We start from the raw sequence: 17476 nt of genomic DNA, 5'->3' as shown, positions 1-17476 counted from the left end.
CGGTGTCGGCTGTAATGACAACTGGAATAGTGAATTTCTCTTGAGCGTAACAATTATGTTTGCAGAGAAATGCTGAATTCATTGTATCTTCATATTTCAATTCAGAACTCGGCGCTATTTTTTAATATTTCAGCCATTAGTTATAATAGAAAAAAAGTAAAAATGCCTAAGATGCAGTGAGAAATTTTAAATATGATCATCTTATCTAAAACTAAATAGTGGATAAAATTAATTGCATATTTTCTTTCTGAGAGTTAAAGTTGCCTTCAATATTCTTGTTAGTCTTTCTCAAGCAAGGAGAGAGATTGAATATCAATTACAAACAAGGCATTTCAAAGAGTTAACTATCTTCTAAGGGAATATATATTTTTTGTCTTTGAATTATACATATTTGGTAGACGCACAAACAATTAAGTTGCGTATGCTTGGATTTACTCAAACTGGACGTAGTAGAGATGATCAAATGTGTCAAGCCTTGTAATTAAGAACATTTAGTCAAAGTTGTTTGTATTTGTTTTTTTGTTGTTGTTCTATCGTTTTCTCTGTACAAAATTTCACGTTAACCACTAGACATGCGCATACAGTCACGCATGCGTATCTATTGTATATAAAATATTAGAAATTGTAAACTTAATGGATATCTCTTTTAAAATCTACATTTTTTTTTTTTTTTTTTTGTGTTTTTCGTTTGCTACTTCTTTACAAATAATTAATGACTGAATATATGAAAGATTTCATCTAAGCCGTGCCTAATATGGTTCTTATTTTCATTAAATTTTGGGCTTAAGGCCAATAATTTAATAATGCATTGAAAAAAGGAAAAATAAATCAAAAATGATCAAAAAAAAACTACTACTCGCTTCCGATTACTCTAGAAACGTTAATTAATTTTTAACGATTATTCTACAAAAAAAATGTAATAACTTTGGGCCTAAGTTTGTATAATTTTAAATTTTATTATTAGTTGCATTTTCTTGGTTTTCATTTAAATATTGTTACATTTTGAAAATTATTTTGTCTCTTCTTTTACGTATATTCGTTACAATCTTATTATTATTATTATTATTTTTTTTATTCTTACTTTATTACGTTAATCCTAAGGTACACTGAGAAGAATTATTAATATAGATTAAGTTTTGTCGTACGATATACGGCTTGGAGAGAGAGAAAGAGAGAGAGAGAGAGAGAGAGAGAAAGAGAGAGAGAGAGAGAGAAAGAGAGAGAAAGAGAAAAAGAAAGAAAGAAAGAAAGAAAGAAAGAAAGAAAGAAAGAGAGAGAGAGAGAGAGAGAGAGAGAGAGAGAGAGAGAGAGAGAGAGAGGGAGAGGGAGAGAGAGAGAGAGAGAGAGAGAGAGAGAGAGAGAAAATAGAAAGAGACCTCACTACTCTAAGAGGTTAGGTCCGATTCAATTTTTAAAGTCTATGATTTACGCTGTGGAGGAATTAATTTTTTCTTATAGTGGGGCAGAATTATGCTGTTTCGATTATATTTTCAGAATAATTTTACTAAAATTCCTTTTTTCATTTCCTAAATTATATTAAGTTTTAAAATTTTTTAATTAAATTAAACACAAACAAATAAACCATGCATGATATTTAAAAAAAGCGGCTGATAACAGTTTTCGATTTCCTTCCTATATATTAGTCATCTAATATTTCCGCACTAAAAAGTTTTTATTCTCAAATTGTCTTCCCACACAAATACATTTTTATATATGGATTTTGAAAAATTATCAAATTTTTACAAAACATAAACAATAAAAAATAAAATATACTTACTTTAAACTAAATCAAAAATAATGAAGATAAGAAAAGGGTTTGTATTCGGCTCGGGCCGAACATATTAATATTTACCATTATTTCTTCTTGGACATTTGATCCCAGAACCGAACAAAGTTTAACTCATTCGATCGTATTTATAAAAATTTCTTACACAATTTGCCAACACTTGACGTGTATGTATGCTCGTGGTTATGTGACATAATTTCGAACGACCGTTACGTTAATGATACAAATATTAAATTGATAGAAGAATCTCATGGGTAAGGCAATTTTCCTTTCCAGGTTTCCAAATAATTATTCTGCGAACCTATTGTACCGTCTGTCCTATGGCGAGCAAGTATAAAAGTTAGAGGGGAAGTTTTGGTTTAGCCACAAATTTTAAGTCAACACAGGGACTATTAAAGTCACATTGTGTAATCTTTGAAATTGTCTTTAGAATGTATTTATACTTATCTATCCGTCTGTCCGTGTTATTCTCTTGAACGCTATTGAAAATAGTTGAAATCGGTTCACTTTTTCAACTACTTCCCATACTACTGCCTCAGTTGTATAAATATATGCAGGATGATAGCGCACGATATTTAATAATGGTTTGAGTAAATGAACTAAATATGAGTAAATTAATTTTTTCGTTTTTTTCTTTCATCGAAATTCATATGAAACTGCATAAGGTTTGTGAATATTCGAATTATCATACATTTAAGGTGAAGCATATGCTAATGTTTATGTTAATAGATTTTTAAGGTAAGTATCAGCAATTTGGCGATTTAGCGATTTATTGACTTATGATTTTAAATAAGGAATACGTGCGATTAAATTGAAAAACTCGCATTCTACGCGCCTCCTCATGCGATGCGATATCCTTTCAATGTATGTATAAAACATAGCAAAATACTTTGTTTATTGCTACGGGCTGGACTGTTCATTATTTTTACAATATTTTAAATGATCAGCTGTTATAACGAAAATTCCTATCGTTTTTCACGTATCGGAATCTTATGAATGGTTTATCATTTATAGTGGGATATGTAACAATAGTCAGTTTGTACCGCACAGCTGGACGAAAGGATAGGTACATAATTATAAATTATCTGAAAAGTTTACGTTCATAAAGCATATATGGACTATCCAGGTGCTATGATCGGAATCATGAAGTGGTAAACTAAAGTGAAAGTAATAATAATGAAATAAAATTGTAGTAAAACAAATGCAAATGAAAAACTAAAAATTAACACTTTAATATTTATTATTTAATATATAAGTATATATATACATATATATATATATATATATATATATATATATATATATATAGATATGTATGTATATATATGTATATATATATTATAATTTATTGCAATTTTTTAAAGGAATATTATTATAATAAATTGTTTTTTTTTTTTCTTATACATTGACGTTTAAAGGATGTTTTTTTATAATTAAATTATAAATAGTAGGTGTACTCCAAAATAATTTTTTTTTGTTGTTTTTTTTTTTTAAATATATATATGTTATTAAAAAAAGAAAAGAAAAAATATAATTCTACACAAGCATATATAAGTATGTATAGAAGGATTAGGGTTCTTCCAATAAATGATTAGTTTGGACGCTACGTTTGAATATATAAAAAAATTAATTTTCTTTATTTATATTTAAAATTAAATGCTTTTCGTCGTCATGTCAACCGATATCTTTGTTCTGTTAAATGCATTAATTTATTTATGTATATATACACAGGGAACAGTTTTATTGAAAACGTTACTATAGCTATTTTTCATATATATATACTTTTGTATATATATGTATACATACACACATACATATATACATATATATATATGTATGTAACATTCTTCTATATATTTTATGTACGTATATATATATATACATACATATACATTTTGTTTTTATATTATTATCGTTTTCTTAATCCTACGGTCGTAAAAAATGAAGAAAATTTATCATTTTCTTCTTATTTATATTTATTTTTCCACTTAAAAGCTATTTATGATTTATATTACAGGTGTTGAATTTCCTCCTTTTTTTTGTTTTTGTTAATTTTTGTTTTTTTTTAATTTTTTTTTTTATTTTTTTTTTTTTTTATTATTATTCTTATATATATTCGATTTATTTGATATACTTTTTGTTTATCTCTTGCTTTATACATTATGGCTTGGCTTTTGGCAGTGTGGCAAAATGTAATTTTAATTCCTTTCTGAAAACATCTTCACTGTACTACTCTTTGTTAAAGGAAATTCGTTTCATTCTTTTCCATTTATTTGTTATTGCGCAAAGATCATCAGTCTGTCTAGTTGACAAAATTTTAGTAAAATGATAATAATATGAAGGAGATATTAAATCATAAAATTACAAAAGAATTTCCTACGAAATATAGGTATAAGGTAGTATGTAAGTATGTATGATGCTTGCTTATTTTCAATAAGCGTTTTTCAAAAATTAAAAATACTTTATAGTTTTTTTTTTTTTTTTGTTTTTTTGCTTTGTTGTTTTTATTTAAAGTGTATAAGTATTGTGCTTTCTGTGGTTGTTACGTAGTTCGCTTAGAAATGTGTGGACTAGATTTATATAATTATGTATTAATTACAAATAGATGTGTTTCACTATAGTATAAGCTTAATTTTATGTTTTTATTCTTATGTTTTTCTTCTTCTTTTTCTTTTATACATATTATATATAAATTTTAAAATGTAAACTATAAATTAATATGGCGTCTTATTTTTGGGTTAAAAAGAGAGAAAGAAAGAAAGAAAGAAAGAAAGAGAAACAGAAAGAGAGAGAGAGAGAGAGAGGGAGAGAGAGAGAGAGAGAGAGAGAGAGAGAGAGAGAGAGAGAGAGAGCACGGTGATAGATGAAATTTTGGGGAAGATGGGCAAGTTTGGGAAGTGTAAATTGAAAGTAAATTTCTTCATAGTATTTTGGAGAAATTCTCGAGATGATGGCAACAACATGAGTCAGTTCCTTTCACTCTCTTATGCGAACGGCAAAGTTTTTTTTATATGAAAGAAACACTACTACTTTAACTACTTATATCGCTTCACTTTTGCACACTTTACAGCTGACTAAAACTACTTGTAGATACCCAATGATTTGTGTCCGGTCGTACCATTAACTATATAGGACCATAATCACTTAATGCCTGACCCGGGTGCTGGACGCCTGGGCCGCCAGGTAATGATACTACTACCGAAACGGGAGCTGTACTATTGCTGCCAGCATTGCCAGCGCCGCTGCCGTTGCCATATACATTACTGCCAGGTGTATTAACGCTGGCATTACCACCGCCGCCACCAGAACTATGCATTAAGCTACCAGGTGGAGCCCCAACACTATTGCCCGCTGTGCTCATGAGAGTACCAGGACCGCCTAGCACACTGCCACCACCCATTGTTGAAGCTCCGCCTGACTCTCCATGTCATACGTGACTGGCAGCCGGTTGCTTGAGAACATGATGATGCAAGTGGTGGTGACTAGTGGAAGCCACTGAAGCACCGCCAGCTTGCGTATAAGGGGTGGCGAGCAGTGAGCCGGCAGCCGAACCTACCGGCATACCCATCCCCGAACCGGCGTAAGGATGTGGTATGGGTGGACGTTGCTTAATAAGCGCTTGGTTGGCACCTGTACGATCGGGCTGGCCAAACAGACGCCGCCAGAAACGGCGCCAACTTTCCAATGTCTTTCCAGACCATATCCAAACGCCGGATGTTATTCCAACGGCCAAAGCCATAAAATATTTTAACATTAAGACCCAGTATAAAGGTTTCTTACCAGGACCTTTAATTTGGGCACAAGGACAAGCTAGTGCTCTAATCCAATCTTCAAAATATGCGGCCTCATATAAATAGCAACCAATAACGATAACGGCTGGGACGGTATAAAGCACGGAAAATATGCCAATACGTATCATAAGTTTTTCAAGTTTATCAGCTTTGACGCCGGCTCCTACTCCTCCCTGTTGCTTGATAACTGAACGTATGCGAAACAGGGAAACGAAACCGGCCATCAAAAATGTGGTACCTATGACTAGGTACACGAATAATGGAGCTAATACAAAAGTTTTTAAGTGGTCCGGATTCAAATTGCCCACATAGCAGATGCCTAGAATTGGGTCACCATCCACTGCTGACAATAGAAGTACTGCTACCGATTGCACTGTGGGTATTAACCAGGCGGCTAAATGAAAGTATTGCGAATGTTTGGTTATGGCTTCGTTACCCCATTTTAAGCCAGCTGCTAAAAACCAGGTAAAACTTAGAATAACCCACCATATAGATGAGGCCATGCCGAAGAAATATGTCATCAGGAATACTAAGGTGCACGAGTGTGGTCCCGTTGAACTTTCCTTAAGTAGACGGCCGTCGCAGGCTATTTCCTCATTTTGAAGAAAATTCTTAGATAGATAACCTACGGCGACCATAAAGTAGCAGGCCGACAAAAAAACAATAGGCCGTTCGGGATATTTAAACCTTTCGGTGTCGATGATGAACGTGGTTAGAGTCATGAGAGTGCTGCAAAAGCATAGGCCCGACCAGAGGGTTATCCAAATGCCGGCGAACTCCTTTTCGTCGTTTGTGAAGAATGGTCCCTTGCAAGGTATGGCGCAATTTTGCACGCCGGCGATTCTTGCCACAGTCGAGTTCTGATACCAAGGATAGTGCATGGGTGGCTGTTGCATCAGAGCTTCCTTCCCCAGGAGTATAAGCGGTGGGCGGCATGTGCAAGTGCATTCCTTTGCGTTTGTTTTTTCTCCTAGGGAGCTTTGGCAGTTTTTTGAATTCTTTCCTTTGCATTTTTGTGACCCCGATGAACCTGAACCAGTCTGTTTGCGTTTGCCGCCGCCGGTTGACGAAGTACTTCCTACTGAATCACCACGTCCGGAACCCGAACCGCCTGTCGAAGATGAGCCCGAACTGCCGGTGCTGTCAGTATAAGAAGGCTGTTCCATGCACAGATTTTCAGGGTCACCATGGAAAGGTAAATGCTCGCAAGCCATACGTTCAGGCCATTCAAAACTGTATTGTTGCATTATAGGCGCACAGCCAGCGCGTGCTCTTTCGCACACGGATCGGCACACAGGTAATGGCTTGTGATAATCTTCCAAGCAAATGGGTGTATACATCGAGCATAAAAAGAATTTCAAGTCGGGTGAACATTTAATCTCCACCAATGGCCAAAACTGATGAACTTCTAAGCCAGCCTCATCTTGTGTCTCATGATTCATTTCGTTGGGAAAAGAAGTCATATTATAGCCAATGCCTCGGCACATGGGGATAGTAATTTCTTCACATCGTGAATTTGGATCTTTCGGTATGGCAGGCAATCCATAACCAGGCGCTGGACTTACTTCCATTGAATGAGAACCAAGGCCCATATTGCCACCCAAGCCAACTGCACCACCATTATCGGTCATATGCTGTAAGCCGTCCGCCCGACTGCTGTGCGTGAAAATCAAAACCAATAGAGCGATTACACAAAACACTGTACGCGCCCTGGTGAGAGAATGTAAACGTTGATAGAGCGACATTGCGTATATGGTATTATGTATTTTAGCCAAAAATAGTGTTTATGTTCGTAGCGCAGAGATTAATAAAGTCACAAGGCGCGCAGATCTACAGACTCCAATTTTTTCCTGCTGATATTGTTTTTTCCTTTTTTGAGAAATAACAAGAACATTAAAATTTTCTTGAAAAACCTCGGTGAAGGTTAGGCCTTAAGTCTTGCCAGAAATGAGCGTCAAATTTCGAGATGTTCAGTTTTGCAGGATGACTGTAAAGAAAAAAACCGAATAAATTTTATTTTAATGATTTGTTTTTGTTGTTATTCAAAGCTTTATCATTTTTATACAACTTCACGTCGAGAGTCACGTCACTTTTTCGCAGATGCCAAGTGACGTTTGTCATATTAGTTACACCCTAAGAGCACATGTATGTATGTATGTAGTACGTCTTTGGACGAGTGGCCCCCTAAATTTTTCTTTCGAAAAATTCCCTTCTACTAACCGTACACATACATATACATACATATTTATATATAAATATAAATTTATTCAAGCTGTGCATATTTACGCGTACTCATCATTATAGCATACACATACATACACACACACACACGCACGCACATAATCGAACCCTTTTTTCCTTTTGTGCTACTCCTGTTTCTCTATTACTTAAAACATGTTGTTATTGACTGCGTTCTTATGGATAAGTAAGTGTGTGAACAAATATTTACTTCACTAGGTTGCCATTGTTTTAGCTTCACATGTACGCTTTATGGACACATGCATGTGTACATGCGTATAAATTTTATACATATGTTGGTATCGCGTCATATAGGCATACGTTGTGTGTAACTCAATAAAAGACATCAATCAAAATCAGTGATTTTTATTAAATTTGACAGACTTAAACGACTGCTGTTGCCACTGTCGGCTCATCTACAGCGATAACGAACTTCAAACTGAACGCTTTGCCACTTTGTATAGAGAGGGTTTTAGTTTTATTTATAATACTTAAGTCGTGTTGAAAATAGCTGACGAAGGAGAGTAATGTTGTTGAAATAAATGCTATAAAAATTAATTAAACTCAATTGAATGCTCTTTTACGTTTCGCGCGGGAAAAGATTTCAATAAATTATACCAAAAAGGAAAGCCGCACAATTTTTACGAAGGGCTAGTTGATGAGAATATTAAATTGTTATTATATTATTCTTTTGATTCTCGCTTTTCTCGTTTGTCTTTTCTCCTTAATGAATAATATTTCAAAACAAAACAACAAAGCACTTGAAAACTTTGCGCTTGATTTCCGAGATTAAACTGGGATTCGTCAACAATCTTCTTCAACGTGTCTGCAATCAAAGCTTTCATTATTAGCTGCTAGCAGCGGTAGCGAAAGACGTTGATTTCGCTAAGAAATTAGGGGAAGAGATTAGAAGATGATTACCGGTCAGTGATAGCTTTCCATTTCATTATCAATTTCAATTTCAATGATTATCATTATCATCATTTACGCTTTACGTAGGGAAATGCATTTTTATTTGAAATAAAAATATACAGAGATTAGGGAAGGGACATATGCATTTAATTAAGCGTTTATTCAAATTCGATTTTTCAAATGTAATTTGTATTTTAAAATTTAAAAATGGATAGGTCCTTCGTTATTGATACGTTTATAAGGAACCACATAGCCATGCACTTGAATCCTTTTTCCATCTTTTTTTTTTTTTTGTTTTTTTCTACCAAGTGTTCACCGTGACTTCCATTCGATTGGTTGTTCATAACATTTACTTGCATATCTAGGTATGTGTAAATATGTATGCATACATAACATATATGTTACGGATATTGAATTACCTTTAACAGCATCACAAAATCAATCAAAAGATAGATAAAGTTCACAATCAGTCTTTTCGTTATTAATCGGTGAAGGGCTGGTGGCTCATGTGTCATCGAGAGACCACATGAAATGTCAATAATATAAAAATAGGAAAAAAAGAGAAAAAAAAAAAAAAAAAAAAAAAGAAAAGAAAAGGAAACCGTGTGCTCATATTCAGAAACCACAACCAACAACAACCATACTATACATACAGATGGTAGCACAGTAGCCTACATAACGAAAACAAAAACCGCAATACTATAATACGAGCATACACACATATGCGGCTAAACTACATATTGGGTAGCTTTGGCAAGAGTTATCGATATCAAAACTTGACAGCCCATTATAATATTTGAAGAAATAAATTTTCTTATTTCATTTAAAATGACAAAAGAAACACGAGGCAAACAAAGGCAAATTATTTTTTTTTTTGCTAAAAGAGTTATAACTCAAAAATGTAGACAATGAAGCGAGAAAGCGAGAAAACATATACGTGAATAACATCTCGTCACCAGGTAAGCTATATATAGACAGATAGATTAAATCGTAAGAATTAATGAAAAAATTTCAATGAGAATGTTTTCGCATTATTTCCTATTATTAACAATAGGGAAGTATATTACGTAATACTTTATAAGAAAATGTCTATACGTAAATCTGTAATATGAACAATATACAATTTACGCTTAGATGCCAATATCGCTTAAATAATGAAAGCAATAAACAATTTCACAGATTGTTTTGTTTTTCACATTTGGATTTATGTGTTCATTTTAGAGCGTCTCGCATCTTTCTATGCGCATAAATGCAAAATTTAATAATGCAGATCGGGTAGAGCGATGCTAGACATTTTTACGCTCTACGCCCGTGCACCATTTGTGAAGGGCTTAATACGGGTATATATATATAATAACTTTTCAAAATAGGGCATTTTATGAGGAGTGATCGAAAAAGTAGACCGCCACTGTACTAAATATCAAAAATCAAAACATCTCATCGAAATATCTCAAAAATTGCGACCTGTAGCTTGAACACAACAGACTTCAGACGGACAGAGGGACAGACAGGCTTAGATCAATTCAGATTATGATTCTGAATCGATCGATATAATAAAAATTGGGTCTATCTTAAGCCCTTCACGCTTCTGCGTGTTATATACGACCGCACTATTTTTATTTTAAAACCACTTGTGGTACATGAGTATGAAAACATTAAAGCATTCATCAACAGATGCGAGATGTGAAAAGTTTACATTTGGTCTTAGATGAGTTTTTAATAATCGTTACATAATGGGCAAAACTCGCAAAGTAGTTTGTAAATTGTACGCCTGTCAAGTTTTAAGTGAAAGTTACCGGCCTATCGCGACGATTTTTATAGTAAAGTCCATCGATTATTTATACGAAATTCTCGATCAACATTTGCTTCAGATTCTTAGTCAAAATCTTTCGCAAACAAATCTATGGAACACAGAGTATGTAAACACTGATGCGTATTCTCCAACTGAAAAGTTATATATAACATTGACTAATCCCTCACAAATGGATCTATAATGGGTCAGTTATAATCATTAATTGTTTCATTAATGGTTATTTTGTAATCAAATGAAATTATCTGGCTTTTAAGGAAGCTATTTATGAAATTATAATATTTTAGCGTATTCATGTTTCTTCATATCCCCTATTAAAGCGTGTGTCTATACGCATTTTGTCATAATTATTGGACTGCCACAAAGAAAGCTTCAGAGACCCCATCAAGCTTATACATTCTTGAACATCATTTCAAATACTGAATGGATTTGGCAATGCTTGTCGACCGTTCGTGTGTTTTTTGGCTGAGCTCAAATTTTCGGCGATATATTTGGCAGTTCTTCCTACGCTGGTTGCTTGAGAATGAAGATGCGCGAAATTAGTTGGAGACAGAAACTGAGAGCACTTCCATTTCTCTAATCAAGCATTCATTCTATGGTCAAAAATGGAAAAGTCAATATTATAACGGATGGACATGATGAAATCAATTCAAGATTTAATGTTAGTTAATAATATATATATCTTTACCGCTGGGATCACCGATGATTATTGACAATTGTTGCGAGTGCAACAAAGGAATGAGTTTATTTTCTAATGGGTAAAGAGTTAGATAATAATTTATACATTTTCATATTTCGATTACTTGCACTTGAGTAAAATTGAAACTTTCAGATATCAAAGACGTTTTCTATTCTATTCACATTAAGCTATGCTTGACTAGGAATAGTCACCAACATATAAATGTTGAACACATTTCATTAGTTTACCCTACACGGCCCATGATGTATATGTGTATATTAAGTTTGTGTGAGGAAGTGTTGAGATCTGTCCATCTTTTAATATAACTGATTTGATTCAAAGAAGGATTTTAACTATCCGTCCGTCGCCCTTGTATTCTTGTGTTGCATGATGCAAAAACTATTAAGAATCCTTTGGATCGGATAACATTTTCGACTATTTCCCATCCTATTCGGAATAGTTAATATACAAATAAGCAAAGTGGTAGGAGTAGAGTATTTAATGGAGGGCCGTGGCCTACTGTAATATATTTACTTTCGTTTTATTTTAATTTTTTTTTTTAGGTTTATTTTTTATTATAAAGGACCTGTCAAAATATCACTTCAGTTTAATGCAAGGATGCATTTTATGTCATTGACTACACATACAAGTGAACATATTGAATTTAGTTCACAATGACTTTCATTTTTATATTATGTATATATTTTCTCCTTCTCATTTACATTATGTATGTGAAAAGAGGAAAAATGCAGAAGTGATGATGCTTGGTTTTTTTACCTATCGTACCGTTTATTCATTCACATTAAATGAACGTTAGAGATAGTATGATGCTCTTCTTATCCTTTTTATTCTATTAAATAATATTGAAAGTAGTCTTGTCCAAAATGTAATTTAATTTTTATGTTACACGTTTTGTTTAACGCTTGACGTTTTTATTATATTTTTTCGATGTTAGCATAAGAAAAGAACGTAAAAGTGCTACTTACTATGTAAGTAAGTAAGTAAGTAAGTAAGTAAGTAAGTAAGTAAGAAAGTATGTAAGAATGTTTCAACGTTACTGTTAACAATTTCATATGAAAATGTGACAAGGATTTTTAAAAGTGATTTAGTGGATGTTGAAGCAAATAGTAGAGAAGAATAGCACGTCATTGAGGTTTCATTAGATTCTAGTGGATAGACTTTAAATTTGCAATCTGACATAAGTTAACATTCATTTTAACGTACGGTCGAATATTTAAAAATTTGGATGCAAATTACACCAAGAATAATCGTTATGGTGATAAACTTGAAATAAAGATTACGTGCAGCCTTCGGTGCCTGGCATTTTAAAATATACCATATTACTTATGCTAAGGGTAAATTAAGTTTGTATGGATGTACGAAACGCTCTGCATTTCGAAGGTGAAGCCCGTCTCTCGTATTATAGTAAGCATGTCCGTCCTTACGTCCAACTAAGATGTGTTCCATTTATAGATTGTCATTTTCGCATTAAACATTAGTTTAATGCAATTTGGTGCATTATCAGAATGCGTCAGAAATGGGTTGGAACGAACTACTTTCACGATTATTTCTAATATAGTGAATATTTGCGATAGTTGATATTTCTTAGGAAAAATTCGGGAGATATATGACATTATTTTGACATATTATGCATGGCATGAATTTGCTTCGGATAGAGTTCCTTTTCGCAGCCCGCTCGGATATGAACGTAATTAACAAAAAAAAAAAAAAAATGTGTCCTCTTATATGAGCGAAAAAAAGGCCAGGTTTTTGATATTTTATTGTGCAAGTTGGTCTAAAATAGTCACCTGATATATGAATTTATTGTGTGTGTGTGTGTGTGTGTGTGTGTCTTTGGAATATTTAGGTACAATATTTAAAACCCTTCCCTCCTTCTAAGTAATCTTAAGATGTTAAAATTAACTGCATTCTTACTGCTTGTCCTTATTCACTCTAAAATTTTGATTTGCTTCTTGCTAACAATGCTAACAATTATGCTAAACAGATATAAAGTTAACGTAGTCATAAGTCAAATCAAAAAAATCAATTATTATTATGTACTATGAAGCGTTTATAATGTTTTTGCTTTTCTATTAAAATCTCCGATATGTATTCCTATGCGCTCAATATATATGCATTCATATGATGTACAAATATATTTGTCCGTTTTTGGAACAATAGTTTTTAGTTGTGGTAGATTAAGGTAAGAGAAATGCTTTTGTATTTTTTTTTATTATACTATGCTTACGCTTACGCTTACGCTTACATATTATGCGACGCCTAGAATATATATATTTTCTTTAACTCGGTAGAGTCTGATGATACTCGTACGTATCGATTGATTCGATCTAAACGCATACAATGGTAATTTTTTAAAAAATCTATGAATTTGTTCTTTTTTCTTGGAAAAAAATTCTTGCTTTCCTAAATGTTTTCTTTTCTTTTTTTTTTTACTAATGTGTTGTGTTGCATTTACTCTTTGACTTGTTTACCATACGCTGCAAGAGTAGAATAAACATTGTTGACAAAATGTTAAAAACCGAACGAAACTTATTTATTATTATTATTATTATTATGATTATTGTTATAGTTACTGCCATATACTGGCGACTGTCTAAAGTTATGTTTACTTTATGGGCAGTTTCGGTGTCTGCTTTCTGAAGAGAGTCGAAGATGAAGTGTGTGTCTCACAAAAGGAAATATATTTGCTGATCGTGCTTAATGATCTCGTTTTGCTGCTTTACATTCCGGACTCTGCATGGATTACTACAGGTTTCGTTAACTTGAAATTATGAAAATATTAAATGGCGTAAGGAAAAATCAACTAATAATAATAACAACAACACGCAATAACTTTCGTATTCAAAAGCGGATAGAATTTGTTATTATCATTGTTTTCGTTTGAATTTTTAGCTTTAAAATTGTAGAAGGCGTCAATTTTCGTATGTATATTGGACGCGTGTGATGAGTTGCTGTTTATGGAACAAGAGAAAATTACTCCATCAACATATTCAACAAAATGTTCAATTATTTGTCAATGCCTTTTTCAAATGATAAAGAATGCTGCCTGGTTACTTACTTGAACGATTGAATTAATTTCAAAAAAGATTTGACAGGATAGCCAAAAATTGGAAGCAAGAAGAAGAAAGAGATTACATTACATTCGCCTTGAATTGCGTCAATGTTAATTAAATTGAATTAATTTAATTTTAAATGTGAATATTTTACGAAAAATTCCTCGCTATAGCGATTGCATCATACCAAGCATTTATTATTATGTATATTGAAGAATTCGTTACTTCGTTTAATTATAATTGAGCCTTTGTACAATTGCTTCTTCTTTCATATGTAAACGTAAGCGCAGTGCTTTTCTATTTTATGTCTTATATGCTTCAGAAAATCGGTTTTCTTAAGTAAATGTCTCATCTTTCCCTCTTCTTACATGCTTTCCGGTCTTTCTTTATAAGATGCAATCCACTCGCACATGAATACATACATGTGAAGTGGACAAGTACAATCCGAAATTTGTCTTCATTATGCATATAATGTTCAATGCAATATAATGGTGTGCGTATCGATTATCAATCAATTTTTTTAACTCTTCTGCTTTGATTTTCCTATTCATTAATAAAAAAAAGTAAATTTAAGTTTCATAGCCTTTTAAAGATAATATATAAATGATTTTTAATGTATTCATTAAAGATATCGAATAACGTTGTATCCGAGCGAGATGTTATGACGAGCTGCATGTCATCTAATCCTTTTAGTCCAAAATCGACTTTAGCCCCTACAGTGGCTAGTATGTGGGCTAGCTTTTCATACATTTCTATTCTATAAATTTGCTCTTCATTCAATTTTAATACTTTACCGTGAAGTGTACGTCACATTTCATTTTCATTTTCATTTTCAATTTCAATTTATTTACAAAAAAATCAAATCCGTAAATAGTTACACAATTGAACTCTCAATCAATCATTTTAGGGTATGTTCTCTATTTCTCTATACTCGGCTCGGCCTTAAGTTAACAGACTCATAAGCTTGATCCATTATTATAGATTATTCAAGCTTGATAAACTTTGCTTAAAGTGACTCACGCTACTGTTAGCGTTAGTTTAAGATTGAACGCGAGATTGGCCCAACAACGGGCCCAGCATACAACGTATGACTTTTCACATGACTGACGCAGACAATTTGGTAACACCTATTCGGGAAACGGGGCCAGGCTGATTAATACTTAATTTATTTAAGACAAAGTAGAAGAAAAGTTTAAATTTAAGAAAATTGTCAAAGGAGAATTTTACGCTCAACGCTGAAAGATAGATAATGTGTTAAAGAGTTTAGGGATAGCTTCTATCTATATAAAAATAAGAATTGTGTTAGACAATGTGGTGTAGGGTATTTATTGTTTTTATTTTTTTTTTGTTTTTTTTATCTATCTTCAAATATTTTATTATATGTGACTGAGTTGACAAACATTTTGATGATTGATTGATCGATCGATGCACGCCTCTATATATATATGTATTACAAACATTTCTGATATCTCTCTCTTAATATCCTTTCCGTAGCGAGAGTATATAGATAATATGAAAAAAAGACTGAAAAAAAATACAAGATTAACCGAAATATATTTTAAGCATTTTTCAAACATTACAGTTGTCGAGTATTCAACCCAGTTATTTGTTAATTATTATCCCTATTATCTAAAACAAGATGATTAACGTTACATTTATTGAAGTTATTCCTCAAACATTGTTGTGTTAAAGCCAAAGAAGAACAAAGAAATTATCAAAAAAGTTTTTCCCTTACTTTAAACGCCGCAGCGAATGTTGAGAATGTTTCCATAACAGAATTTTAAATGTATTGGTGTCGTTGTCAACAATTTTCTATGCGAAACGATGAACAACTTATAACAGTCATTAACATACTTTCAAGAGCTAATAAACTAATCAATGAAAAGCTCTCGAATAGAAATCTAATTACGTTCTCAGTTATTTAATGAGTTTAAAATTATTCTTTAAAAGCAAATATTTAAGAAAATATTTTGTGAGAAAAATCAATAAATTTTACAATATTAACTTAATATGGCTTCTTATTTATTTATTTATTTTTTTTCTTTTTTCTTTTTCACTAAACTAAACGATATTAATGCGGATTCATCAAAACATGTGTCTTGTTCCGAAGGATAATAAAAAAACCTTTGCAACGCATCAGAAGGAAGCATCAAAGGGCCCACAATGTATATATATATATATATACTTGATCAGCATTAAATTCTAAATCAATTTAAGCAAGTCCGTCTGTCCGTCCATCTGTTTAATGTTTGTTGTAAACGTTCGCCTGGCCGACTATCGACTTGAAATTTGGCCGAAACATTGGAAAAGTTTGCGCGCAGATTGATTTTGCAAATGGGCCAAATTGGTCGAAAGGCACGTCCGCAGCATCATCTAAATTGAGAACGTTTCTGGTTTGCAAACGTAATGAAAAATTGGTTTTTTTATTCATTACTCATGAACAATAGCAGATAAATGTACAAAGACTTTAACGCAAATTCTATGGGCGATACTGTAGCACCTTTACAAGCTTGATCACGCCTACTCAAAATTAAAGTCTATCAAAATTTAATTATATTTTTAACAATCTTCAAAACGCCACAAAGTATATAAATTCTTAGCCAATATTGCCTTCGGAATGCATCTAAGCATAAGCATATCCATCTGTCCATCTGTCTGTCTGTCCAACTATGTAGTAGCTGTCGTAAAGATTCTCCCATTAACGAAAATGGAGAAAATGGGTCTATTGGCGCCTTTGGAAAAGAATTTGGAAGTGATCCAAACTTTTCAAAGAACACGCCTACACGCTACGCCCATTTCCATACTATAGATCATGAAAATATAATTCTTTTCCTATTTTTGTCGTTTTTTTGGCATGACGGCGATGGGTGTAAAAGATTCGGTCACCGATGAATAGAATTTTCTTACTTGTTTTAGTATAGATGTGGGCCCCATTAGGAAAATAACCTTCTATTGCCTAAATTTTCATGAAAAATAGTGAATGCATTCACTTTTCATATCTTTCGGATATCTCACTATCTTATTCATCACACACGATTTTTCGATTACAGAGACTAATTTTACGAATTGTGTTGATGTGCATTTATTTGTCTTGGGCGTCTACTGTGTTCAGTGCTATAACCGTTTGCGTTCGTGCGACAGGACTTGAAATAGTCGTTCTCGATGGATGAGAGTTGCGGCGTCGAT

The 17476-nt window shown here is 32.9% G+C and overlaps 2 protein-coding genes across 2 annotated transcripts in view; both read right to left on the bottom strand.

Annotated features, from left to right (window-relative positions):
- Positions 1–4451: 4451 nt before the first annotated feature.
- Positions 4452–5281, bottom strand: LOC119645120 (glycine-rich RNA-binding protein 5, mitochondrial-like). The gene has a single exon (XM_038045050.1). The coding sequence runs from the start codon at positions 5184–5186 to the stop codon at positions 4911–4913; it is 276 nt and encodes a 91-aa protein (XP_037900978.1). The 5' UTR covers positions 5187–5281; the 3' UTR covers positions 4452–4910.
- Positions 5195–17476, bottom strand: part of LOC119645119 (frizzled-2-like) — a 220597-nt gene continuing 208315 nt past the window's right edge. Inside the window, exon 6 of the mRNA XM_038045049.1 lies at positions 5195–7564. Coding sequence (XP_037900977.1) covers positions 5214–7322 — 2109 coding nt within the window. The 5' untranslated portion in view covers positions 7323–7564 and the 3' untranslated portion in view covers positions 5195–5213. The remainder of the gene's footprint in view (positions 7565–17476) is intronic.

This window comes from Glossina fuscipes, unplaced genomic scaffold (genome assembly GCF_014805625.2).
Source record: "Glossina fuscipes isolate IAEA_lab_2018 unplaced genomic scaffold, Yale_Gfus_2 1, whole genome shotgun sequence".
NCBI classification, from domain to species: domain Eukaryota; kingdom Metazoa; phylum Arthropoda; class Insecta; order Diptera; family Glossinidae; genus Glossina; species Glossina fuscipes.
Note: the sequence above shows the minus strand (reverse complement) of the source record. Positions and strands in the feature narration are given on the sequence as shown.

What these genes read in the sequence shown, in the direction of transcription:
- LOC119645120 (XM_038045050.1), bottom strand. Translation starts at nt 5,186, where the DNA reads ATGGGTGGTGGCAGTGTGCTAGGCGGTCCTGGTACTCTCATGAGCACA.